This window comes from Anguilla anguilla, chromosome 4, assembly GCF_013347855.1.
Source record: "Anguilla anguilla isolate fAngAng1 chromosome 4, fAngAng1.pri, whole genome shotgun sequence".
In the NCBI taxonomy this organism is placed as follows: domain Eukaryota; kingdom Metazoa; phylum Chordata; class Actinopteri; order Anguilliformes; family Anguillidae; genus Anguilla; species Anguilla anguilla.
In genome coordinates this window covers 24,136,896-24,162,316 of record NC_049204.1, presented here as the reverse complement: position 1 = coordinate 24,162,316, position 25,421 = coordinate 24,136,896, and the positions used below count along the sequence as shown (strand labels likewise).

The 25,421-nt window shown below is 44.4% G+C and overlaps 3 protein-coding genes across 6 annotated transcripts; 2 read left to right on the top strand and 1 right to left on the bottom strand.

Annotated features, from left to right (window-relative positions):
* The first annotated feature begins 8,060 nt into the window (after positions 1–8,060).
* cherp (calcium homeostasis endoplasmic reticulum protein) lies at positions 8,061–18,568 on the top strand. Of its 3 annotated transcripts, none has more exons than XM_035416090.1 (18): positions 8,061–8,216; positions 8,932–9,105; positions 9,447–9,485; positions 10,660–10,823; positions 11,251–11,388; positions 11,492–11,643; positions 11,915–12,026; positions 12,424–12,727; positions 13,082–13,245; positions 13,801–14,227; positions 15,543–15,784; positions 16,192–16,325; positions 16,661–16,747; positions 16,849–16,995; positions 17,107–17,217; positions 17,388–17,482; positions 17,628–17,813; positions 18,136–18,568. In XM_035416090.1, exons 1-18 carry the CDS (start codon positions 8,192–8,194, stop codon positions 18,171–18,173), a joined length of 2,739 nt encoding a protein of 912 aa, XP_035271981.1. In that variant the 5' UTR covers positions 8,061–8,191; the 3' UTR covers positions 18,174–18,568. The 3 variants fall into 3 exon arrangements, with proteins under 3 accessions (XP_035271981.1, XP_035271984.1, XP_035271983.1); XM_035416093.1 differs by having other exon boundaries at positions 17,628–17,800; positions 18,136–18,259; XM_035416092.1 differs by lacking the exon at positions 9,447–9,485.
* Positions 18,569–19,041: 473 nt separating this feature from the next.
* c4h19orf44 (chromosome 4 C19orf44 homolog) lies at positions 19,042–23,540 on the bottom strand. 2 transcript variants are annotated; one of them, XM_035415481.1, is made up of 9 exons: positions 23,458–23,540; positions 23,012–23,143; positions 22,132–22,809; positions 21,505–21,859; positions 21,337–21,416; positions 20,775–21,246; positions 20,592–20,681; positions 19,894–20,060; positions 19,042–19,737 (listed from the first exon to the last, which is right to left on the bottom strand). In XM_035415481.1, the coding sequence occupies exons 2-9, from the start codon at positions 23,120–23,122 to the stop codon at positions 19,648–19,650; spliced, it is 2,043 nt and encodes a 680-aa protein (XP_035271372.1). In that variant the 5' UTR covers positions 23,123–23,143; positions 23,458–23,540; the 3' UTR covers positions 19,042–19,647. The 2 variants fall into 2 exon arrangements, with proteins under 2 accessions (XP_035271372.1, XP_035271370.1); XM_035415479.1 differs by having other exon boundaries at positions 23,012–23,125; positions 23,458–23,509.
* A 2-nt stretch (positions 23,541–23,542) lies between these two features.
* On the top strand, positions 23,543–25,075 carry chmp2a (charged multivesicular body protein 2A). Its single transcript, XM_035415482.1, has one exon. It carries the CDS (start codon positions 23,735–23,737, stop codon positions 24,395–24,397), a length of 663 nt encoding a protein of 220 aa, XP_035271373.1. The 5' UTR covers positions 23,543–23,734; the 3' UTR covers positions 24,398–25,075.
* Positions 25,076–25,421: the final 346 nt, after the last annotated feature.

Genomic DNA, 25,421 nt, shown 5'->3' with positions numbered 1-25,421 from the left:
ATGTGAAATGTATTAATTACATTAATTGAGGGTTTTAATATTCACCGTGTTAGCAATGATATTATGGTTGCAGTTTAATTTTTCAGTTTTCTACCTGGACATTGTGATAGACTTCCAAGGTTGCACTGAGGAGGATGCAAAAGGGGGTGTCCTGCAGAATCCTTTTCAACATTACACATATGTGTTCATAGGGCAGAATGGGCATCTGAAATGGAAACTGTCTCGCCACATTTGTATGTATAAGACTGTGGTGTGAGGCATGCACACACCTACAGCACACCATTTATTATATCATTCACTGTAGCCCACAAAAGAGCAAAGGATGTAGGAATCACTTTAAGAAGGTTCTAGACTTCACTTATAAATGTAGAGAATGTTAAGTATGCTACATTTTGGAATACAAAAGTTACATCATAATTATTTGATTGTCCATGCAATGGGGGAATTCAGGGTACTCCCAGGCTCGCTAGTAATGAACTTAACAGTATTTCTGCCAGCTTGAAAAACTTGAAATACTGTCAGCTTTGAATAGTTAACTTCTGTTTTTCTTTTTATAATCTATATTACATGTTTAGTTTAAGAGTGGTTTAATCCCAAGGGTGAGATTTCCTGGAAAAAGTCTAGTGGCGTCTGGAAGGGGAGGATGTGCAAGACAATCTGTCAGACCGGTTAATTTGGACAGACGTGAACAGCTCTTAACACCTAATTAACTGCTTTAAAAGCGATTAACTCCTGCTTCTAATTGATTTGAGTGACAGCTGCCCTAAGAAAACTTCAGACTGTGTTCGCCCACAGAAATCAGTACCATCCTCCACTAAACTGAAGGAGACAGGCCAAACAAATGAATTAAATTTTATTAAATGAATGAAAAGGTATTTTTAAAAAGCTCCCTGGGAGTGGAGAAGCTGGTGCATGCTGGGAATGAGGAATGATAATTATCAATATCTAATAATTTCAAAACTAAAAAATATTGATGGCAAGTATACACTTTTGTTCTCACTTTTGGTGTGCACACCTCCAGTGCTTAAAGTCAAATGATAAAGAACTGCAAATAGGGGTTGGATCTCCCCCTTCAATGCAGTTACCCTGCTGGACGACAGTGAGGCAGAGTGGCTTTGGAACTTTAAATATTACTGGTTCATTTCCCAGGAGGTCACAGTTTTTATACTATCCTGTCTTGTAATTTTGCAAATGTAAGCACAGTATAACACTCCAAAGTTAAAGGCAAAATTATTATTTTATATAATAACCTATAACAACAACAACAACAATAATATCAATAGCATGTTTGTTTACTGAGCTCCTGATCAGCATGGCATGTTTGAATTTGGTGTCTGGCTGTATTTTTGATTTGTTTATTTAATTGTTTTTTTTTTTAATTACATATTAATTATTCCCTTACCCTCAACTGTGAGTTTGTTGAAAAGGCTTGCAGTGGCTTGGTTGCATAGGTCACTTTGGGAAGGGGAAAAAGTGTAAAAATACACACACCAAAATAAAAGCCCTCAGCCCAAATTCTGGGACATAAATTTTTTGTTGTTGTTGTTGTTGTTATGTTATAGCACTCACAGAATGAGAGAACAGCAGTGTGACACGACAGTTGTTTATCTGTGGGTGGAGTTCATTCTCACATACGAAGGAGCATGTCCTTACTGGGGGGGGGGGGGGGGGGGGGGGGAGCTGGGGGACTGGGCACCAGAAGCCACTGGATCAACATTGTTCTGCCTCAGTGAGTGTCAGAGAAAGGAAATGCATTTGCAGCTTGGCTGCCTGTCACTGCGGGTACGTGCAGAACAGCAGACGGGGACCTGACTGATGTGTCACCCTGCTAAGTTTGCCCATTGTTCTGCACAACCGATCAAGCCCCCTCTTCTTTGTCTGAAGTTCTTGAGGAAAAACGGTCACAGAGTGGACTAATAGGCGTCGCCGCTAAAACACTGACCCTGAACCACTTTAACAATGAAAAAAAAAATCGTTATCTATTTACTCTGTGAAAGATTTTTTTTCCCTTCAAATGGTCATCTGCAGGGGTACATTATAAATACTCTGGGTTTAGTACTCTTAAATATTTGCCATGTTGTTTGGAGAGAGAATGTGTTGGGTTATGTATGCTAACGATGCTAAACATATTTGTTTCGTGGTTTAAAAATGACTGTTCACCTTACATATGTACAGCACACATGTTAAGGTTGATGATTTAGATATAGAATGAAAAGGTTAAGATATAACGCAGTTTGGCATCTGGATTGTTACTACAACCTTTTGTAGGCATGAATATTATTTTTCCAGTTTACACTGAATTTATTCAAAAGCAAATGGTTTAAATTTCATAACTAGTAGTACATTACTGCATGGGTGAAGACAGTTTCCTTCTCACAAAAGTGCAATTTTTGTTAGGATACTCAAAAGTATACTTTGAAAGGATATTCAAATCTTTTTTCTTTTTTTTGCCCATCACTAATGAAAACACTGATTAAAAGTCCCGGTTAAAAGTCTTTGGTTCTTTTAAAAACATTGGAAATTTAAGCTTGGCACAAGGTATAGATCTACTCCTAAAACAAAAGGACACGTTGTCATGGAGTTGGAGTATTTTTGTGCTGTATCATACACAATAATGATAACACATTCTCATGAAAGTAATTAGCTGTCCAGCAAGCTTGTTGGTGTTTGAAGGAGCACTTCAGCAACAGTCAATTGGACCTGATCAGCTATGCTTGTGATCCACTGCAATATTGAATGCTCTGGTAAATGTCTGTTTCTTAAATGATGGATTTAAGGGTGGGGGGAAGGGGGAGGGGGCGTGTTAGCATGTGCTGCTGGGATTAACATAGTACAGCTGAAGTAAGAAAACTATTTTTGTAAGATTTAATCCTAAAATAATAATTTAATTTGTGCGTCTAATTCACAATTATTAATTGTTGCTGGAATTCTGTACCTCGACAATCATGTGTAACACTTACTAACCTTGCACAGCTTGGCTGTAGTTGCACCTGGTGATTGATGAACATAGAGGCTGAAATATGTGATTAATTGCCACTCTGGACAGGCTGATTTTCTTTTTTCATTCCAGATTATGTTTATCAAATGTTCATTCAATGATATAGTGCAGGGGGACTCGTTTGATACTGGACTAAGAATAAGCCAAAGTATAGATATTTTTTTAATTGAGAAAAATGCACTAGAACCTGGGGAATTAATTTGTGATTCATATCTGAAAGTGTACAGGTAAAATTTTATTCCTGTTTGGCCATCATTTCTGCTGCATGTTTCTTGTAATTTTTTTAGATGTTTTCTTTGAACTGACTTCCATGTTCTATGGGAAAAAATTTAATAAAGTTGGAATAAACTTTAAATAAAGAAATATAGTTTGATAGAGTTCTATGCTGCTGGCTCTTTCTTCATTTTTGTGCACAAAATGTGAGAAGTTTTCACTCTTGGGGAGGATCACAGACACACGAACATGATGGGTTGCCCTCCACTCCCCCCCCCCCCCTCCCCCCAATGGCCCCCTCTTACCTCCCCCCTTCCCGGGCTGAATGTGGCACCCTGCCAGCCCGTTAGGAAGATGAGGTTCCAATCAATCAGACTGGTCTAGGGGGTGGGGGGTTTTTGGGGGCTCACTGCTCCCTAATTGCCCCCAGGCGTTGCCGCAGCAGCACATGTTCCAAACGGGCTGGTCCCGCCGCGTTCGCATTAGTAGCGTGTGAACCGCACTCCCGGACAGATGGGACACCGGGAAGACCTCTTATCAAGGGCCATCTGGGTCTGGAGCGCCAATTGCGTGCGGGGCACGTCTCAAAATGAGATCCGTCAAGTATGCTCTAATTCCGCCCGGAACGTGTATGAATTTGAATAACAGGTATAGTTTACCGATATCCTAAATGTATATCATCCAAACTTGGAATGGTATACATTTAGGATATCCAATCAAATTGAAATTTGAATGACCTAAATGTTCAAGCCATCCCTGTTTTACACTAAATAACTTTACCTGTGCTAAATTAAAACTTTTCTTGCTAACTAGTGTACTGTATGTTTAATTTAATGAATGGGCCACTAATTACTGAGTCATAGATTTAGAGCAGCAGTGTTCGTATGGATTGGTGGGATGTACTTAATGAAAGTGTCCCATATAGCTGGGTAAAAAGACTCAGGGATCACAGTTGTTGTTCTCTGTTTTGGTATTGATTTGCATGGAGGCTATCTTCTGAGGCTGGGCACCAAAGATGAGTGCTGAGACAAACAAACAGCACTTGGCCTAAATGAGGTGACAGCGCGATGAAGTTGCTCAGGAAGTTTGGGGAAAAGTAGCAACCATTGTAAGGGAGAAAGAGGGGTGGGAGCCAGGGCAGGAGGGCTGCTCATCGGGGTTAATGATGTAGAAAATCCCCCAATTAGAGCCTTTTCCTGCAGGCCAGGATGAGTTCAGTGCAGGGTCCTCTGACAGCTCAGGGATTAGTGCCCGGTCCAGGACTGTGCAGACACTGACTGCTGGACATCTTGGCACAGCGTGGCTGGGGCCAAGGTAGGCATGCGTTGAGCTCGAGCGGTGTAAAAAATTTTTTTTTTAATTCCACAAGGGGGATGACATTGTAAAAGCATGGGAAAGGAGCAGCAGATCAACTCCAAAGCTTATTCTGGGTCTGTGTCCGGAAACACAACAACCTGTTTTCCTCTGTGGTCAATCTGGGCCCTGTGGCTGTATCTGCACTTAGGACAAAAGTTGCTTTAAAAATACTGTATATCCCTTGGTGGTGTTCTGCCTCTGCTGCAGAGTGAAGCATTTTATATTTGGACACTCAAAGAGGTGTTTAGTACAATCTTATGCAGCAAGACATTCAGTGTTTTATCAACTCTAAAAAAAACTGTTGATACTTTGAGCGAGTATAGTCGTAGTCACTATTGTATGTGTAAAATACATTCAAATGACATAACATTCTAATCATCACTATTTATTTTAGAACTAGTCATAGCAAATAAAGAAAAAGTAGAGATTTTTGTACCATCAAGAGTCAAGTGAATACTCTCCTCCAAAAAGTATTTTGTGTACCTAATCTCTAGCTCTGCATTACCCTGGAAGTGGCCATTTTGCAAGTATTGTGAACACTAAATAACAGTGCCATGAACAGTGCAAGTCACTCATCTGTACATAAACTGACAGTTAATCCGTGACCTCAGTTCCTGAACACTCTGAGGCTTGGCATCGCGGTGCCTTCTCATGCTGTTTCCTCAGCAAGGTGACTATTAATCCAGGAAGGCCACTGCTGGAATGCGACTAAGTTCTGCGCCCGCTGGATTTTTCATTTGCTATCTAATGAGCCAGCGGAGAACGGCTCTGCCAGTGCCAACACAAAGCAGACAATAGGAGGGAATCCCACGTGAGGATGCTCCTATCCACCTCTGCCAGTGAAAAGTCAGCTTTTTAGGAGGAATGGTTAATGGAAGTGTAGGAGGTGTCCAGGTCCAGTTTTGCTTTGTACCCCTGCCACATTCCCTGAAACTGCTCGACTGAGCACGGAGAATCATTTCCTCTATCCCGCTTGTTCTGTTATTTCAGGCCCATAAAAACAAAGAAGGATTTTGTTGCTGTAGACTGTAAAAAAAAAAAAAAACTTTAAATGGGAGAAAGACAAGGGGAAAAGACAAAGATGACTAACAAACCAGATTAATTAGTAGGGAGCTAAAGGGAAAATGGCTTACTCCACGAATCACTCATGAGTACTCATGGACTTGTGGATTCATTAAGAACAATTAAGTCTCTAACGACTAATTAATTGCACAATCTATTATTTTGCTCCCCTCTCTTTGGCCTCTAATGGGGCCCAGGCTGGAGTTAACAGGCTGATTGGGAGGACGCGTTCCTCGCTGGGGATAATAAGGGAAAGGAGCGGAATTAATTGGGTTTGATTAAGAAAGCTTTTCAATGGGACGTAGCTTTTTCGCATGACATAATTGGAGGTCAGTGAAGGGGGGTGGGGGGTTTGTTGGCTGGCGCCAGCTTTTTTGTGTCCTTCGTGTGTGTCTGTGTGTGTGTGTGTGCTGGTGAAAAAGGACATGGTGTCTGTCTGGGGTAATAAAGTAGTGACTTGCAAACTCGCCAATGCAAACAACTGCATCTGCTCTGTTATTTTGGCCGTTTTTCTCTGAAGAACATTTTCAGCCTCTTCACACATCTGCAGTATGACCCAGATTCACTCTGTTACTTTGTGTCTTTGTAAATATAGGGAGTATCCAATATAGAAACAGAGAAGAGAGAACACAGAGAACAGCTGACAATGTTGACACACCTGATGTAATCTGTCTGCATGTTCTATTTGTATAAGCTTGTTACTCTGGAATCTAGAGTAGGGAAATGACTGCAATCAAGTGAATTATTTCAATAGTGCAGATATAAAAAAATCCCAAAATAGGATTCCCATGACATGGCCTATGTTTTGACCTCTCACATAAAGTGATCCAATCAAACATCCAATCTTACACACAGGGTTCTTCCCATAGTTTAATTTCTAGTTGAATAGACAGTAGAGCTGTGCACCAGATATGTTTTATACAATGCTGCTAGCACTTAATTTTATTTGTTGCCAATTGTATGGAGCCCTTTCATATGTAATAGTTTATGGGTGAATCCTAGGGGAAAATCTCACATGGAGTGGCTGAATTTGTAAGATGCATGGTTGCTTTCACGGCACTTATTACACAAGGTATGAAAATTAAGTGTTTTTTTTTTCTTTGGCATGAATATGCTTTTTAATGTTTTCTCGGAATAGTCATAATACTTTAATGCATATATATCACAACTAGCAGGCCCAATAAGTTACAAACAGGAGCAAAAGCAGCATTGGACAATATCACAGGCAGTACATATCCAACAAAAGCCAGTTTTATATATATATATTTTTTTTTAATTAAAAAAAAAAAAAAAAATTATTTAATGGTGCACCAAGGCAATGCCAAAAGAATTTCCGCCCCCTTGTGGAAGAAAATAAAAACCACATTTTACAATGGTATTCTCTGATACATCATACAATACTAGTGGTTGTACCATGGAAATGGTTGCGCTGTGTAGTAAAACGTTTTCATCAAGACAGTAAAGTTGTGAAGGCTTTACAAACCTCTTTTAAAGAGGGATAGAAGAATTGCATGAGATGAGCAAGCAATGGTATTACTTCTCAGTGAGATGTGAACTTAAAGATTTATTAAGGATGCCATCCAGACACTGTAACATAAACAGAGAAACCAAAGTAAACATTTTTTGCAGATTATGACCGAAAGACTTTTCCCCTCCTCGGTTGTCACTCTTTAAATACGCTATGACCTAAAACGATTTCACTACTATGATTTCACTACGGTTGAAATGCATTTTTAAATGGTGATTAGGAAAATAATGGCTAATACACTACAGTTTTTCCATAAATTAAGATAAAAAATCTGCTTTTGAATTATTCAGATTTGCCCTTATTAATTACAACGTCTGGCATTTCGTTTTGACAATGTAATAGAGCCACTGCCAAAACTAGTCTAGCAACATCTTAAATGGGCATTCTTTAACTTGCTTTTTACAGAATTTCCATGAACTGTTTTTAATGAGTATTTATTAAATATCTTAAAACCCTTATGTAATACCCTATCATCTTAAGCAGTCATTTAAAATCATTATATATTATATATGAACGATTCAAAAGCTGATTACGTATGAAAAAGTGTTTTGTAATTATTACATTACAATTATAATTTTATTTGATTTCCACAGCTAAATTCTTGTGGTGTGGTGTGTTTTGCACTAGTTTGAATTGACAAATACGGCTTGGGTTAAAATAGCTTGATCAGATCATCCTTAACCCGATGAAACAGTTAACTACGCAAGTCTGGCTGTCTAAAGCCAGGCAATTTTAACTGATCCTGATTTAATTAATCCCGCACAGAGACAGTTATTGCAGAGAAGTGCTCGTCTGCTGTTTGTCACTCCTCCAGAAACCAGCCGCCTAAAGGTGGCGCTGCTAGTTTTTAAGCTGCATTAATATCATTGCTGAACGCCGACGAAAAATATATCAAGACAATTCATTTCCGGTGTATTGGGAATATTCTGGTTGTTGTCTTTGGTGCAAGACGCCAATTCTTATAAATTTAGTCTGTAATTTGATCGAAGTGTTAATTGATCGAAGTTTTGTTTGGAATTCGTGGCCATAAAGCCATGGATATGCCACCGCCTCCAGAGGGTGAGTAGCTAACGTTAGCTGGCTCATAAATATAACGTTAGACATGTGTGCTCACTTGCATTACGCGGGCCCACTTTGCAGGCTAGCTAGCTACCGGGCAGGTAGTCTGAACTGATGTTGGCAAGCAGAGTAGTTTCATAGATGGTGGCTATCAATACCGGCGAGATGATACACATTGTATTTAATATAGAGTTAGCTTATATAGCCAGAATAACTATTATAATAACATAACCTGCACGCAACATAATGGCGTGTACGATACACCTAACGTTAGCAAGTTAACATAACTTAACAAAGCTAGGCTTTATGTTAATTAGACTAGCGAGCTCTCACCACTTGTGTAGGTCGTCAGCAGATTGATTTTTATTGATTGATTGATTTTATTTTTCATTCGACGTTAAAAAAATTAAATTTCAAGAAAAGTAAGTTAAAGGTACACACGATGGTCGACAACTGGACGTTGGTTGTCTTGGCGGCTGTATACCTCCCATCACAAACTAGCTGCCTAGCTATTAGGTATTAACATTAGATAGATGTGTACTCCTGATTTTAAAAGCGGTATATTGAATAGTTAATTGCACCACTTATAACGTTGCATGAGTGTAAACATGCAATGCAATCATTAAAGGTTGCATGTTGTCAGACATGAAAGAACCAGAGGTTACTAACAGATCGCAAGTTATCGTGTTGACTGATTATTTATTTTCCCCCGCAGACCAAGAACTGAGGAATGTCATTGACAAATTGGCCCAGTTTGTGGCCCGGAATGGGCCTGAATTTGAGAAGATGACAATGGAGAAGCAGAAGGACAATCCCAAATTTTCCTTCTTATTTGGCGGAGATTTTTTCAACTACTACAAGTACAAGTTGGCCGTTGAGCAGCAACAGCGTACGTACATATGTCATGACTGCTATAGGCTTAATAACATGCTTTGATGTTCAGGTCTTGAATTTTTCTTTGTAGTTGTATTAAACGGGATGTGTTTCCTTAACTGATTGATTTCACAAAAATATCGTCGGAGATTATGCAGCATAATGGGGAGTTGTGACGCTTTGTCCATTTAGAGTAAATAAAAGTATAGCGATTTAAGTTAAATGGTGTATCACACTTGTTAACATGCCTATGTATAGACTGAAAACTAACTGAATTATCATAATTGTAGTTGGTTTCTCTGAAGCAAAGAAGGTGCACCTATATACTGTATTAAAGGTTTCCTTCTTTCCTTATAGATTCTACTACACAGGAATGTGAGGAGTATAAGTTGGAAGGTATTTACTAGAATGTTACCAAGAAATTTTCTTTTTTTGGAAGCGGAATCCAAACATGCTCATTTCGTTCAGTGTTTTGGCATCATCTGAGCCTGAAAGCTTGGTTTTTCTTTTAGTTTTATTTCCGCTTTATATTTTGTCTTGCTTTACTCGGATATTTGTTTGTTACTTTTGATTGAATGAGCCAATGAAAAGAAGCCCCTATGCTTAGAGCACTTGGCGATTAATAAATAGCCATAGTTTTTTAAAAAGACCTTGGTTGGTACCTGAGCAGTTCAGAACAGACCTGAATGATGAGGTGCACTGTACTGTCAATGAAAGTGCTTTGTCTATAGTCCGATCCTCAGAGGGCAAGAGTTCTGAAACCTACCAAACACTAAACTTCATAGTGCTTACCTTGGGTGTTTGTTGAAATATTTTTGTGCCCATTTACTTGTGTTTAAATGAAATGCGACTAGTCTGCTATGGATAACGGTAGCTGTGTCCTCATCGACTAGTTATGCTAGTTCTGTCAGAATGGCAAGTGGACATGCATCCTCTGTATATATCATGGAAAAAAAGTATAACTTTCATATTTCTTGTTGAAAGATCTAGTTTAAATATCTAGAGGGGTTATTCAGTAAAACAGAAAATATTTATTCTTGCTTTTTACTTTTTTGTCTTTGCTTGTTGTTTGGTTTTAATGGATTTAAGATGCCTTGTCTTGATGCTATGCTGTTTTTTTCCACATGCTGTCCTTGAGTCAGATTTAGCAGCTTTTTGTTTCCCTTTTCAAGGCATACTGTGTAGCAGTGAACATAAATTCTATGACATGAAGAGGGCATAAGGTCGCATGCATGAATCTGTTTGCATGTGGAAAAACGTCCATTTTCCATGGCTAGCATTGTTTTCCTTTGTGGGCCTGGCATTAAGTATGCACCATTGCTGAAGCCAGTTTTGCTTAACAGCCAGTGCAGTAGAGAATGAACTGTTTATTGTTGGATATGTGAAAGAAGTTATTGTGGACTTACTGTAGTCATCATGTAGTGTGTGAGGTGGATGGCAGGGTGGGGTCATTGCTGTCAGAAGGGCTTTTCCTTTTCTCTGGCAGGTAAGGCATCTCTTGGGCTCTGTAGTGACCGTTGGATCGATGTCATGAAGTAATTATGCATGATGTTCTTTTTTTTTTTGGCAGTGATTTGCAAGCAGCCAGGGCAGGAGCCTCCAGATGGCCCACCCCCAATGGCCATGATGCCGCCGCCCCCCATCCCTCCGGCCACGCCCTCAGTGGACGAGCTGATCCAGCAGAGCCAGTGGAACCTGCAGCAGCAGGAACAGCATCTGCACAGTCTCAGACAGGTGTGTGATTATGCATGCAAATAGGACGTGGCCATGGCAACTTTAGCCCTGGATGAAAAGTTCCATGGGTTGAAAGTGGGGAAACGCTGCATGCATTTATTACAGTTAATAAGTGAAGTATACAGCTCAGGGTTTGCACCGTACCATGTTATACTGTATGTCAGGGCTGCCCAGTCTTGTTCCTGCTGATATACCGTCCTGTAGGTTTTCGTTCCAACCCCAACAAAGCATGCTTCATTCAATGGCTAAGATTTTGTTGAGCTGCTAATCGAATCAGGTATGCAAAATTAGGGTTGAGACAAAAACTTAGGGGATGGTAGATCATCCGGAACAGAATTGGGCAGCTCTGCTGTATGTTCAATCTGCATGAAAAAGGGGGTATGCTAAAAGCCATGCTAAAAGATGTGTTGCCGTCTGGTGATTCTAGGAGCAAGTGACTGCCGCTATTGCGCTGGCTATGGAACAGCAGACACAGAAGCTCCTGGTGGAGACGCAGCTGGACATGGCCGAGTTCGACAGCCTGCTCCAGCCCATTATTGACACCTGCACCAAGGACGCCATCTCGGTAGGGAGGAGCAGAGCCGCCCGAGTACCAGAGGGCCTGCCGGATCGCCTGCGTTTGGCGTTACGCGATCTGTATTTTAAATGGCCCCTGTTGGTTTGTGCAGGCTGGGAAAAACTGGATGTTCAACAACGCCAAGTCACCGCAGCACTGCGAGCTGATGACCCGCCACCTGCGCAACCGCATCACCACGGACGGCGCTCACTTCGAGCTCCGCCTGCACCTCATCTATCTCACCAACGACGTCCTGCACCACTGGTACGCACTCGGCCGCCGTCCAACACCGGACGCAACGGCTTTGCAACGATGAGAAATGATGTGCTTTAAATTTCTTTGCTGTAACATTTACACAGTTGTACTCTTCACATTGTAATGTGGGGATTTAAGAGAGGTCATGAAAGGTGGTTGTGTTACTGAATTTTTCAAAAGGAGTAAAGTTTTGTGTTTTGAATGTTTGAATGTTTGAATGGCATTGTGGTGGGCCCTGATCAGTTGAACATTAGTGCAGTCTGCCCTGTGGCTCTTTCAGCCAGAGGAAGCAGCAGAGGGACCTGCTGGCTGCTCTGCAGAAGGTTGTGGTGCCCATTTACTGCACAAGCTTCCTGGCCGTGGAGGAGGACAAGCAGCAGAAGATAGCCAGAGTGAGTTTGCCTGCTTCTGCTGCCTTCCGTTTCCTCTTTCTCTTTAAATAACCAGAACCTCCACTTTAAGCTCAGCATTGAGACCAAGTCTGTTGTGGATATAACCAAGTCGACTCCTGTTGCATAATGACCTGGCTGATTCCCCCTCTGTCATTCTCTCTGTCTTTTTTCTCTCTTTCTCTGTCTCTATCTCTCCCCATCTATCTCTCCTCTCTCCCTGTCTCTCTATTTCTCTGTTAGTCTCTCAGTGTCTCTTTCCCTATGTCTCTCTGTCTCTGTGTCTCAGATTCGGATTCACAATGGTTTATTAGCATGTCATATTTTGATATACACATTACTGAAGCGTATATAACGGCCACAGTAAGAGCCGTAACGACCTCCCTCTCTCTGGCCCCAGTTGCTGCAGCTGTGGGAGAAGAACGGCTACTTCGACGAGGTGACGATCCAGCAGCTGCAGAGCCCGGCTCTGGGCCTGGGTCAGTACCAGGCCTCGCTCATCACCGAGTACGCCGCCGTGGTGCAGCCCATACAGCTGGCCTTCCAGCAGCAGATCCAGACCCTCAAGTCCCAGCACGAGGAGTTCGTGGCCAACCTGAAGCAGCAGCACAGCGCGGCGGCGGCGGTGGCGGCCGGGCAGTTACCGCCGGGGGACGCCGAGGTGAAGCCTGCGTCGCAGGTCGCCGCGGTGACCACACAGCCTGGTGAGACTCACCCGCCCGGTCACCATCTCGCTTTATACAGCCTGAACGAACATACTGCATTACGTGAGCTTGTTAACATCGTTTACCTGTGTTTGCATTTGTTTAGCTTTAGGTTTGTTTGTCACTCTCAGTGCTGTCTGATCCTTGAGCTGAAAACACTTAACGAAAAGGGGTCTGTTCATTGTTAACTTCAGAAAGCCTCTTTGAAGGGGTTGTGATTTGTTTACTTCAGGATTGAACGCATTTTAAAATGGCCGCTAACAGCTTCCGGTCTTCATAGTGAGCACACTAGGACTGGGATATTATCTGTACCTGTAACTCAAACCTGGCGCCTGTGTCTGCTGGTGTGTGCAGGGGATGTGAAGCCGCCCTTGGCCGTCCCGCCCCCAGATTATGATGGGGCTCCGGCCAGGCCTCCTGACTCCGCCCCCAGTGGCCCCAATGAACCAATCCCTGCCTCTAAGCCCAGCTGGTTTGACCCCCAACACAACATCTCTGCATGGGCCCCGCAGCAGCCGGTAGGCCTCCCCCCCCCCCCCCCCCCCCCCCCACCGTGAACAGCATGCTCCCTCTGCACCAAAACACACTTACATTTAACTGCAGCTTCACTGAACAAGAGTAGGACAACTAGGGTCATGTCTTAAAGACTACAGTACCCCAAATGTACAGTACAGGATTGAATGTTTTCCAAAAAGAGAGAAACAAGGCAAATATTGTTGTAAGGTCAGTATATTGATAGGAGAATGTTCTGGGGACAGTTTCAGATGTTATTCATGTGACTGTTCCAATTAACCTTCTAAGGTGTGAGATCACAAATGTGTGATTAGAATGCTCTTAACTGAACATTCTAATGCTGATGTAACAATCACTGGCAGTTGAAAGCAATGGAGTTCTAGAACACTGCCTTAGAATTTTGAAAGAACCTACTCTTTAGTTACATTACGTTGCATTACATTACAGTTAAGATAGAATTGTAAGCAATCAAATCGGAATTTAAATGAACAGAATAAGATGAACCTTGTTGACCGTACGGCCGTGCTTTTTTGGTTTTAACACGCACGTTTGTCCTCCAGCCGCCGTTCGACCCTACGCAGGCCCCGCCCCCGTGCCCGCCCTGGAACAGCCACGAGGGCATGTGGAACGAGCAGCGGGACTCCAGCTGGAGCGGCCCGCGGGAGAGCGGCCCCTGGAGCGGCGCGCCGGAGCCCCCGCCGTCCTGGAGCGGCCAGTACGAGCAGCCGCCCTGGAGCAGCCAGCCGGAGCAGCCGCCCTGGGGTCAGAGGGAGCCGCCCTTCCGAATGCAGCGCCCCCCGCACTTCCGAGGCCCGTTCCCCCCCCACCAGCAGCCCCCCCCGTTTAACCAGCCCCCCCACCCCCCGCACAACTTCGGCCGCTTCCCGCCACGCTTCATGCAGGAGGACTTCCCCCCGCGCCATCACTTCGAGCGGCCGCCCTACCCGCCCCATCGCTTTGACTACCCGCAGGGGGACTTCCCGGGAGGTAAGGAGACGTGCGCTCGTCACTGGGGTTTCTGTGTAGCGCTGGCCCCTTCACTGGGGTTTCTGTGTAGTGCTGGCCCTTTCACTGGGGTTTCTGTGTAGCGCTGGCCCCTTCACTGGGGTTTGTGTGTGGCGCTGGCCCCATCACTGGGGTTTCTGCGTAGCGCTGGCCCCGTCACTGTCACTGGGGTTTCTGTGTAGCACTGGCACCGTCACTGGGGTTTCTGTGTGGCGCTGGCCCCTTCACTGGGGTTTCTGTGTAGCGCTGGCCCCTTCACTGGGGTTTCTGTGTGGTGCTGGCCCCGTCACTGTCACTGGGGTTTCTGTGTGGTGCTGGCCCCTTCACTGGGGTTTCTGTGTAGCACTGGCCCCGTCACTGTCACTGGGGTTTCTGTGTGGCGCCCGCGGTGTTTCCCTTGACCCGACTCCGCTGTGCATTTGCTGGGCTTGAGCTGTTAACTCACCCAGACTCAAGCCTGGTTCAGTCCAAAGATTTGCGACGCGACTAACCGTTTTAGAACGTTGCAGAGAGCAGTTGCTGCAGTCTGAACTACACGTCTCGGAACGCCTGACACTGGCGCTTGTCGTTGAAGGTGATTCAACTAGTCTTATCGCAGGTGGCGAGTTTTACAATGTTGCATCTCGCCGCCTCGCAAATCTTTGGTCTGAACTGGGCTTAACAGTGCCTCGGGGAACCCTTAACCACACTCGTGGGTTAAGCCCAAATGAAAGCTCTGCTGCTCTGGGAATGTGTCTTCACAGAAAGCATCTCAGTGCTTACTCCTAGCTACGTAACATCTTGTTTGCATCACGTAGCATAATTACAAAGCTGTATTTGCCAGTCTTTTTATTTTGATCTTTCCAAAATGTGATTATGAAAAGCTTTATCCTGCTGTCAAATAATACCTCTAATTGTGGGTAGATGAGGCGTATTTACAAGCAGCACAGGAGGGTGTGAGTGGACACCTTGGGGATCAGCGTGTGGGGTGCGATTGGGTGAAATTCTGAGCGCATATTTGATTGCATTAAAATGACACGTGTACGGCGAAGCTGGGTCAGTGGAAACAGTGGCTGATATTTTATTTGCTTTCCTTTATTGTTCATATTACTCATGCTGCTGTATGCATACCTGTGCAGAGCATGGGTTGCAGAATTCTCAACTGTATGGAACCCAGCCCAGGGTTTCCATTCTAACGGGTTCAAGCAGATATTTCTTTTTCCAGTCGTACATTTTAAGGGAATAGTGGTTTTTGAGAGCGATAGTGGGACTTCTGAAGGCTTGTGCACGCGTGTACGTTTGTGCTCCTCTTTCACAGAGCTGGGGCCTCCTCCCCACCACCACCCCAGCCAGAGGATCCCCCCTCCGGGGATGTCGGAGCACCCACCGTGGGGGGGAAACCAGCACCCCGACTTCGGCCCCCCGCCGCACGGCTTTAACGGGCAGTCCCCCCACATGAGACGCCAGGCCCCCTCCCACGTCAACCAGGACGACCCCAGCCTGGTGCCAAACGTCCCGTACTTCGACCTGCCCGCCGGACTGATGGCCCCTCTAGTGAAAGTGAGTAAGCCAGCAGAGTGGTGCACTCTGGGTAATGCGGTGCTGTGCAGGGTTCTGGTGTGAGCTTTCATGGCCCCGGGCCCTGACTGACTGGGGCCCTCAAAAAATAATAGAATGTAGGATTTTGTGGGATGGCGGGTCCCAATGTGAGGTTTTTTTCATGGGGCCCAAAATCCCTGGTGGTGCCCCTTGTTCATGGCTGATAATATTGTGTCCCTAGAGCAACAGAAGAGACGTTTCTCTCACAGCTAGGGATATGGGCAAAATTTAACGAGTGCTTGACCCTAGGGCCAAATAATGTTTTAGCAGTGGTTTGGTTTGCCTTAAACTGGCTTCAGCTGAACACACAGAGTAGCCACAGCCATGGTTTGAGCTCACACGTCTCCTCACTTCCTCGCTCGGCCCAGCTTGAAGACCACGACTACAAGCCCCTGGACCCCAAAGACATCCGCCTGCCTCCTCCCATGCCCCCCAGTGACCGTCTGCTGGCAGCTGTGGAGGCCTTCTACAGCCCCCCCTCTCACGACAGGCCCAGGAACAGGTAACGCCCCCTACGCCCGGCACAGCCTGCTTTAACATCCCACTGCATGCCTGCGCTCATCTCTAGAGTAGATGAGTGTTTGCGTTGTTCATTGTGATTGTTTCATGAAAACAAAAATTGACAGAGCAACATGCTTTGACTCATTCTCTGATTTGAACCAATCGTAAGCCGCTTGCACACATGGAATGCGGAACAATGTGCATCGCTTTTTCTTGTTCTCGAAACCTCTGTCTCTCCTCACTCATTGCTCCAGTGCTTGTGTTTCTTCTCAGTAAATGCAGCTCATCTGGTGTATTGAATGTTTAATTTATTTTTATGATTTCTCCTTCCCCCAGTGAGGGCTGGGAACAGAACGGCCTGTACGAGTTTTTCAGAGCGAAGATGAGAGCCAGGAGGAAAAAGGGGCAGGAGAAGAGGAACAGGTGAGGAAGCGTTTTGGCGTCCCGGCGCTCAGGCGTTGACTGTGCGCGCAGGCGCTAACACCGCGCTAACACCGCGCTAACACCGTTCTCTCCTCCCGCAGTGGCCGAGGAAGCCGCTCACGCAGCCGCTCGCGAAGTCGGGGCCGGTCCTCGTCCCGCTCCAGCTCCAGGTCCTCCAAGTCCTCGCGCTCCTCCTCCAGGTCACGGTCCCGCTCCAGGTCTCGGTCCTACTCCAGGTCACGGTCCAGGTACGGCCGCCGCCGCTCGCTGTGATCTTCTTGCTCCGATAGACATGCTTGCTTGCTTCACGGCCCTTGCGACAGCAGCGCTTGCTGACTGAGCTGTGCGGATTTTTCCAGAAGCAGGAGCGGGTCCCGCTCGTCCCGCAGCCGCTCCCGCTCCAGGTCCCGGTCCAGGTCTCGCTCCCCGGACAAGAGGCGTCGCACCAAATCCCGCAGCCCCACCCCTCCGTAAGTCTCCCTGGACACAGCCCCAGACTGTTGGAAAGCACACACTAGCTGCTCTGGGGAACTGTCTCTCTTGTTTTGCGAGTTTAAAAACAAACTTGTAATACCTGCTACACATCCGGACTCATCTAAAGATACTGGTACTGAGTTCTTTGTGTGTGCTTGGCATGCAGCTCCACCTCTGGGCTCGGGTCTGCAGCTTCCTCCATCCCACCGGAACTGAGGCTGGGGGAGGAGAACAAGGGCCACCAGATGCTAATGAAAATGGGTACCTTCCCCGCACATTTATTCACACTGCAACTCGCTACGGGTGCAGTTTCGATTTAGCTAAGCTGTTTCCATAGAATGATGTGTTCCAATGTAAAGGCCTGTGTTCCTGCTCTGGAGAGATTTATTTACTTTAATCTCAAAAGGATGGAGTGGATGCGGTGGGCTGGGAGCCAAGGAGCAGGGCATCCAGGATCCCATCAAGGGAGGAGACATCCGGGACAAGTGGGACCAGTACAAGGGAGTGGGCGTGTCACTGGATGACCCGTACGAAAATTACCGCAGGAACAAGAGTTACAACTTTGTCGCCCGTATGAAGGCAAGGGAGGAGGGTATGAGCTGTCAGACTCCTTTTTTTCATGTTTTGCTTCATGTTTGGTGTGCTGCTACCATAGCCATGCGTAATATCTTATTATTTTGCATGAGTTTTGCCTGCAGAAGAGCAACTTGCCTCTCTGCTTTGTCGTCAATTTCATTATTTTATTTCCCCCTCTGGAAAATGCCCTATCAGTCTAATTTAAATGATGCTATAAGAAAAGGCAATCAATTTTGAATGTATAATGCTGTGATTCACATTGCACCACGATTAATTAATTTTAATTTAACATGACCACTGTATGCAGGTATAAACTGTTCTGTTTGTTTTCTGTACAGTGAATCGGGAGCCCTCGGAACCTGCTCCTACAGAGTGATCGTAGACTCCGCTCAGATTCCAAAACTCCCACAATGCATCAGCAGATTGTATCCTGCTCAAATAAATGTGATTTTTGTAACTAACTCCGAGGCCCGGCAGTATTTTTGTCTGTCTTGCGTCTGATGTGCATCTTTCTAAGAACCAAAATTCAGAGAGGTCCTTAAGTAAGATTGATTTTGTAGTCTAGACCATTTCTTTAAAAAAAAAAACATCTGTTCTTTTAGAAAATTCTAGCCTGATTGCCTGGAAATAATGTAGAGTACTGTGACTTTCTTTTTAAAAACCATATGGTAATGTATATTCAAACATTGAGGATATAGTTTCCACAGTAATCTTTGTATGTTTCACCATCCAGACTATAAAATGTCAATAAATAAAGGGTTTTAAAGGCTTGATGGAGTGTTTTTCTTTGCAAATGAAAATGCTAAAAAACTTGTGCCAGTGAGGGTGCCAGTGAATTTCTAACATGGCTGCTTTAAATTGTTTGTGAAGAGGTGTAGTGTAATTGTTGTCATGCCAGTCAAATTAATGCATGTACTCTAGCAGAAGACCACACGATTACTCTGGTGTTTGGAGACTGGCCAGTTGGTCTGACTTCATGAAAAAGACCATGAAGCTAGCGTCATTAGTTGGTTAGCTACTGTACGTAGTGCAATTTTAAGTTCTGTAGTGATGTAGCAACTCTGTTTGCTAGCTGGCTTCAATAAAGTTGTCTTGAGCCACTGTATGTAGCCACATTTTGGAGTACTGTCACTGCTCAGGGAGGTTGGTGGCAAGTTGCAATATGTCTGTGTAGTGACAAAGTTATGCTTCATTCCAATATTCCCCACGTGCAAATGTGCTAAAGCTTTCTCCAGCTGAGGATGCTGCTTGTCACAGGGAAAGTTTAATGTAGGAAAAATATTATTTTTTGGCAAAACATCTGTCAAAACGGCTAAATGTTATCAAAACATACATAATTCATAGCTACTGATCATGTAAAACCTGAAGCAATGGGGATTGGGTACAGAACACAGATTGTTAAATAATTTCCATTAGTCACAAGGGATAATTTCTCTGTATGGAAGGTATTTTACTAAGCTGTATAAAAACACTCATAAAACTTGTACAAAAATATTAAATTATATTTCTGAATATTTGTATAAACATGGTATTCAGCCATGCTTATGTACAGTACAGTGAAAATTCAGCTATGCAGTTAATCAAAATGAATTTGTAGGATAGCAAACCTTTTTCCAGTGATTTTTTTACCTTAAAGGGATAATTTCCCCAAAAAGTAAATGGAATTACTTCTGTTCTGAAATGTCTTTTGACCTGACAATTACCACTCTTGAGGGATCTCTGACATTTCTTGAGGTGAAAAGAATTTATGGACAACGGCCATTTTTAGGCTTAACTATCCCTCTCACTTGAGCAGGTACAGTATGCTTGTCCCACTCTTCCATCTTTCTCAGTGTTTCTGCTGCTCCGGGTCAGATGTAGTGGTACTCCCTCATCTCCTGAAGCACCTCCTCCAGAGCCTCCTCCACTGTCAATTTGGGAGACTTGTGGCGACGTATAAACTGAGAAAACAACCGAGTTAAACAAGTTTGGGTGGATTTTAAGACATAAATCCGAACGCTGGGCAGATGACTGTCTTGAGCATTCAGACAAGTCTTGCATTATCCAGGCAAAATGTTGATAGTCTGAGATTTTTCAGAAGATTGAGGCGGGATTACCTCCTTCGTATCCTCCAGGGTTGTGTAGCTGTAGTTAGCGGGGCCCAGGGACTCGAGCAGTGAAGAGTGAAGGTGCCTGCTGACTTCCACAATCTGCCGGGTCAGGGCCAGCTGCTGTCTCAGCATGTCGTTGAGCGCCAGCACTGCAGGACTGTATGCCGTCAGGGCTGAGAGAAAGCAAAGAAGGTCTTTCAGATCACAGGCTACTGGTGTAAAAGAAATTCACAGAATTCAGTGTCGAGTCCTCTTTGAGCCTGTGCCATGCCACTGAAACTATTTTAGCTTCAGTGACTTGCGTTTTTTGAGAACAGCAAATCACCACTTTAAGTGGTTCTAACATTAACAGCTGTATTCAAAATGAGTGTAACATGTTGATAAACGCAAGTGAAGCTTAACACAGCTGCATATACATTTAGGGCTGGCTTCCCAGACGAGGATTAAGCCCAGTCCAAGACTAAGTTTACTTTTTCGTGGGTATTGCCATTGGGGAAATGTTTTTAGTCCAAGACTAGGCTTAATCCTTGCCAGGGAAAACAGCCCTTAGTGCTTTAATAATGTACTTGCTGGTCTGAGTGTTGTTAGCCAGGTCCGGCACTGTTGCTTGTATAACTCACATGGACACACTTATTTTCTCTTAACTCTGATAAGAGTTACTGTTTAATGAATTTATTGTAGTAAAACTGCTACGGGTGACTCACCTTCCACTGCCTCGGCGCTGACGATGTGACTTGCGATTGGAGTGGGGTCCACGTGAGACATTCCGACTGAGGGACCCAAAGCAGCCCAACCTTCCAAAGGACCACAAGTAGTCAAACTATCGGGACTGACAGGATGTGCATCAAAACAAAGGTGGGAAAGGGCGGAACTTTTAAGAAACAAACCTGAAGCCCAGGTGTAGGAGAGCCCGTCCATCTGCGTCTGTACTCCAGCCTCTTGCGCTGTCTGACGGGCTTTGCGTCGCTCGTGGGGCGGTGTGATGGTGTCAGAGAGGGAGGCAGAGGCGGACGATCGCAAATACGAACCCCTTCTGCTGCCGCTTTGTGACCCATCTGATCTGTTGAACTCTGACCGGGAGGAGTACGATACTGATTTTTCGGATTCACCAGCTCTCCTGGACCCATCCCACACCTCAGAGGCTGTGGACGCTTCTTTATCCCTGCGTCCAAGGTGCTCGGAGATCTCGCTCACGCTGTGGTCCTCCTCGGTCTGTATCTCACTCTCAAAGTCGCTCTCGTATTCCATTTTGTCTTCAGCAGGCTGGATCTCTTCCTCGCTCAAGACGTCATCAGCAAGCACCACGTTTAAGCTGAGCGAAGGGGATTCTGTCTTCTTGACCGAATCTTCCTTAGTTTTCTTTTGTAACACAAAAAATTGTTAGTTATATAAACTATCCTAGGCAGGAGGTATATGAATTAAGACCGGTTCAAAGAAGGCTTCACTTACTTTCTTTTCTACTGGTTTCTTAACTGCTCCTAAGGTGTCTGGAACAAGTTCATCCAAACTCATAATGTTAATCTTGAACTCTGCAGATGACAAAGGAATTTTGTTCACAAACGTTTTGGAGACCAAAACATGCAGGAAAATTTGTGTTCCAAGACCTACAAGGCTTACCAGATGTCTCACTTTGCTCACTGATTGTGTCATCAGAGGGTGGGGCATCTGGGAACAGCTCGTCCAATGAATGGATTTCACTGTGCACCGAAACAGAAGACAGGGAGGGCCTCAGGAACTTGACCCTGGGGGACACAGTCCTTCCGAGAGAGGGGATGTTTGGAGGCGAAGGGGTAGGAGAGAGAACCATGGAGGCATTTCTCAAAGAGTAAGAGGGGCTCCTCCGGATGCCACTACGCCTGGGTGACCCCCGGCTGGGAGGGGTGGGCGATGGCGATTTTGTTCTAGATGGAGGGTTTCTGTCAGCGAAGGGGGGGTGTTCCGGAGTGAACTTCTGACTGCTTTTTATGTATGACTGCAAGAGAATATATAGATAGATATAGCAATCACATCAACACTGGGAAAATCCATTATATTAATGTATGTGACAAAATAAATTAATACCACCAAGGAGGCAAATCAAAATTTCAGTTAAAAGTTACTCTTTTTTCTTTTGATTACTCAAACTACAATAAATGTACAAAGCATGGAAATGCCCCAACACTTAGCCCGTCAAAACAAAACCACTGCCCAAGTCTTAAGCATGAAGTGAAAAGACTGGGGCCTCTTAAGGCAGTCGCTAGATACCTTTTTAACAGGAGGGGGGGTCTCCTGAACAGGGAGTTCATATTTTTTTGCCAAGCTTTCATCAGATGAATCAAGGGGGCCTCCGAGGAGCTTCTTCATATCCTCCTCGTCGCTGTCCAGGCTCACACCCTTAGCAGAAAAGCTCAGCTGAGGAGCGCTGGCCCTGCTAGCCTTAACTGGCTCCGGATCCTGCCGCCGAGTAACGGAAGCGCTCTTCTTCTTGAGGAAACGGCTTCCCTGAACACTCAGCTCGCCGTGAGACTGAGCAGTCAGGGGCGTGTCCTCACGGTCCGGCGCATCTGTGACCGGGCCTTCCCTCGCCTGAAAGCGGTTTTTGAAGCGGTCTTCGATGAGTGCCAGTCTGGTCAGGGCTGCGCTCTGTGAGCCCTGCCGAGAGGAGGCCACGCTTCTGGGCTCCTCCTTCTGCACGCCTGCCCTGCTGAGTGCTGGTGACTGGCTACTGGTCACAGCTTTCGGTGGTACTTTCTTGAGAAACCTGCTCCCCTGGCCACCCCTTGGCCTTACCGTCGGACTGTCCAGCAGTCTTTTCTCGGCAATGCCAGTCACAGGATTATTATGCTCACTCTCTCTGTCATCTGAGGAGATGTCACTCAGATCATCATACGTGCGTCTCACTTGTAGCGCAGTTTTCTTCTTGATCAGTGCATCCATGTATTCCTAGGGACACAAAAAATTTAATACGGTTCTTCACGTGCATCTAATTTCACTAAGGACGACTGCTTGAATACACTGTACATTATATATCACATTCTCTGTTAAATTATATTAATCTATAATTTATATATATATATGGATTGCCATCGCCTGTTTTTATACAGAGGCACTTAGTAACTTTTTCTCCATAGTCAAATAACGTTACCTGAAGCTCATCTGCTGGACTGTTGTCCGACTTGTTAAAAAATCTCCGCCCTGAGAGCTGCGCCTGCGCCCTCTCCAGTGCAGAACTCCAGCTCCCGGTGTGATTCCACATCGTCTAAACACGCGCAATATTCTTTGAAACAATCAGAAAGACAACACGAGAAACATTTTTAAACTGAATCTTTTCGGAACATTTACTGCTACGTGCGTTAACCAGCCAACACCGCGTTTGACTCGTTAGGTGTATTACTGTACGATGGCTAACTCTGGCGCACAAAAACGGACAAATCCATAGCTAGCTAGTTAGTCTACGTTAACTTAGTTACGTGATCCTTGTGTGACAACTATTTGGCAAAAAAACATTTAGGCTTTGTTTGGACATAAAATACACAGGTTACAAACATGATAGCTATGTAGCTAAACTGGTAAATCAACTCAGTGACTCACCTTTGAAACACCATAACAATAAGGTGACGCCAAACCAACGACCAGTAGCATCCTCGTATCCATAGCGGTCGTCACATTTCAGCGCCATGACATCATTTTATTGCGTCGGTATTCTTCGTCGGGTGTTGACGCAGAAATAAAAGGCGAACCGAAGCGAACAAATAAAACTGGTTTGTTAGAAACTTTAAGAATTACCTGAAAACAGCTGTCTCGTGGAATTTTACTGAGGGCATTAAAACATTGTTTTCTACCGAGTCAATCAGCGGTCAAATCTGAAATGGAGTTCCTATTTGGAAAGAGAAAGACCCCGGAAGAAATGCTGAGGCAGAACCAGAGAGCCTTGAATCGAGCCATGAGAGATCTCGACCGAGAGAGACAGAAGCTGGAGCAACAGGAGAAGAAAATCATTGCAGACATCAAGAAAATGGCTAAACAGGGCCAGATGGATGCAGTGAAGATAATGGCCAAGGATCTTGTTCGCACCAGGCGCTATGTCAAGAAGTTCATCATGATGAAGGCAAACATTCAAGCTGTCAGCTTGAAGATTCAGACACTGAAGTCCAACAACAGTATGGCGCAAGCAATGAAGGGAGTCACCAAGGCTATGGCAACCATGAACAGACAGTTGAAGCTGCCGCAGATTCAGAAGATCATGATGGAGTTTGAGCGACAGAGTGAAATCATGGACATGAAAGAAGAGATGATGAATGATGCGATCGATGATGCCATGGGAGATGAAGATGACGAGGAAGAAAGTGATGCAGTTGTCTCCCAGGTATTGGATGAACTTGGTTTGAATCTGTCTGATGAACTGTCAAACCTACCATCCACGGGGGGTAGTCTCTCAGTTGCTGGTGGAAAGAAGGCTGAACCGCAAGCAGCGCTGGCCGACGCAGATGCTGACCTGGAGGAGAGACTTAACAACCTCAGAAGAGACTGAGAGAGATGCTGTGTATGGCCAGGTGTTACTACAGATGTTGCAGTTTCCAATGTAGTAAAGGAAATTCCGGCCTCTAAGGAAAATTTGTCAGAAAATATATTTGTTTCTGAGTATACAGTTTTATTAATGAAACAGTAATTATATAGACTGATAGCTAAGGGTAGTTTCAAGGGGTTCTTATGTTCTGTTCTTTGGGTTGAAAAACTTACATTCAGAGCCTTTTGTGAGCTTATCTAAAGGCGATATATTCTGCAGAACACCAAAAAGTTTTTGATTGTGATAAGTCTTTTTATGCAATTTTCTTTTAATTAAATTTGAAATTAAAATTAGGTTCTGTCTGAAAACACTATTGATTGATGATGTGAAGCTTAAATTCACCTATCCTGTAGCACAGCCTTGTTTTTTATGATATCAATGTACATTTATGAAAGATTTCAGACTTCTGTGCTGTTCAATGACAGAAGTAAAGGCCTTCTTTAAGTTGCAGTTTGTACCCCATGGGATATTATAGTAATATATGATTTGCTTAAATGGAGAGGGATGGTGGTGTTTTTCCTGGGTTTATATAAAAACAGCTTTACTGTTTAGGCTTTGTTCTTTGCTCAATAAACTTTTTCAGACATTTAAAAAAAAAAAAAAAGCTTCACCCTTTGGTCTGGTATTTTGATCACAGAATTATGCTCAACTGAAGATCTTGAAACATATGGGTCAGCACCCAGCCAGATAAAAAGGTTAACCTGGTGTGACATGCTTACAGTGGTAGTGCAAGAAAGATTATTGATCAATACTGTTTTGCCATGATTGAGTCTTTATTTGATGACTTTGGTTTTGCTTTTATCATTTTGTATATAAGGGGAGACATACAGTGGTTTGAGGAGACTCATCAACACGGGTCCTACACATATAAGCCATTTACGCGTATAGCTGTTTAATCACTCACATTTTGCACCATTGTATATTGTCATTATTACTAGACAAACTGAACAATAAACTGCATTTATTTTAGCCTGTCATTCCTCTTTCG

What these genes read in the sequence shown, in the direction of transcription:
- cherp (XM_035416090.1), top strand. Translation starts at nt 8,192, where the DNA reads ATGGATATGCCACCGCCTCCAGAGG. An exon ending in AGCAGCAGAAGATAGCCAGA is followed by an intron (nt 12,027 to 12,423) that starts GTGAGTTTGCCT and finishes CTCTGGCCCCAG; the next exon opens with TTGCTGCAGCTGTGGGAGAA. An exon ending in CATGGGCCCCGCAGCAGCCG is followed by an intron (nt 13,246 to 13,800) that starts GTAGGCCTCCCC and finishes TTTGTCCTCCAG; the next exon opens with CCGCCGTTCGACCCTACGCA.
- c4h19orf44 (XM_035415479.1), bottom strand. Translation starts at nt 23,508, where the DNA reads ATGCTACTGGTCGTTGGTTTGGCGTCACCTTATTGTTATGGTGTTTCA. An exon ending in CTCCTACACCTGGGCTTCAG is followed by an intron (nt 20,682 to 20,774) that starts GTTTGTTTCTTA and finishes GTCCTTTGGAAG; the next exon opens with GTTGGGCTGCTTTGGGTCCC. An exon ending in CAGCGCCGAGGCAGTGGAAG is followed by an intron (nt 20,061 to 20,591) that starts GTGAGTCACCCG and finishes GCTTTCTCTCAG; the next exon opens with CCCTGACGGCATACAGTCCT.
- chmp2a (XM_035415482.1), top strand. Translation starts at nt 23,735, where the DNA reads ATGGAGTTCCTATTTGGAAAGAGAAAGACCCCGGAAGAAATGCTGAGG.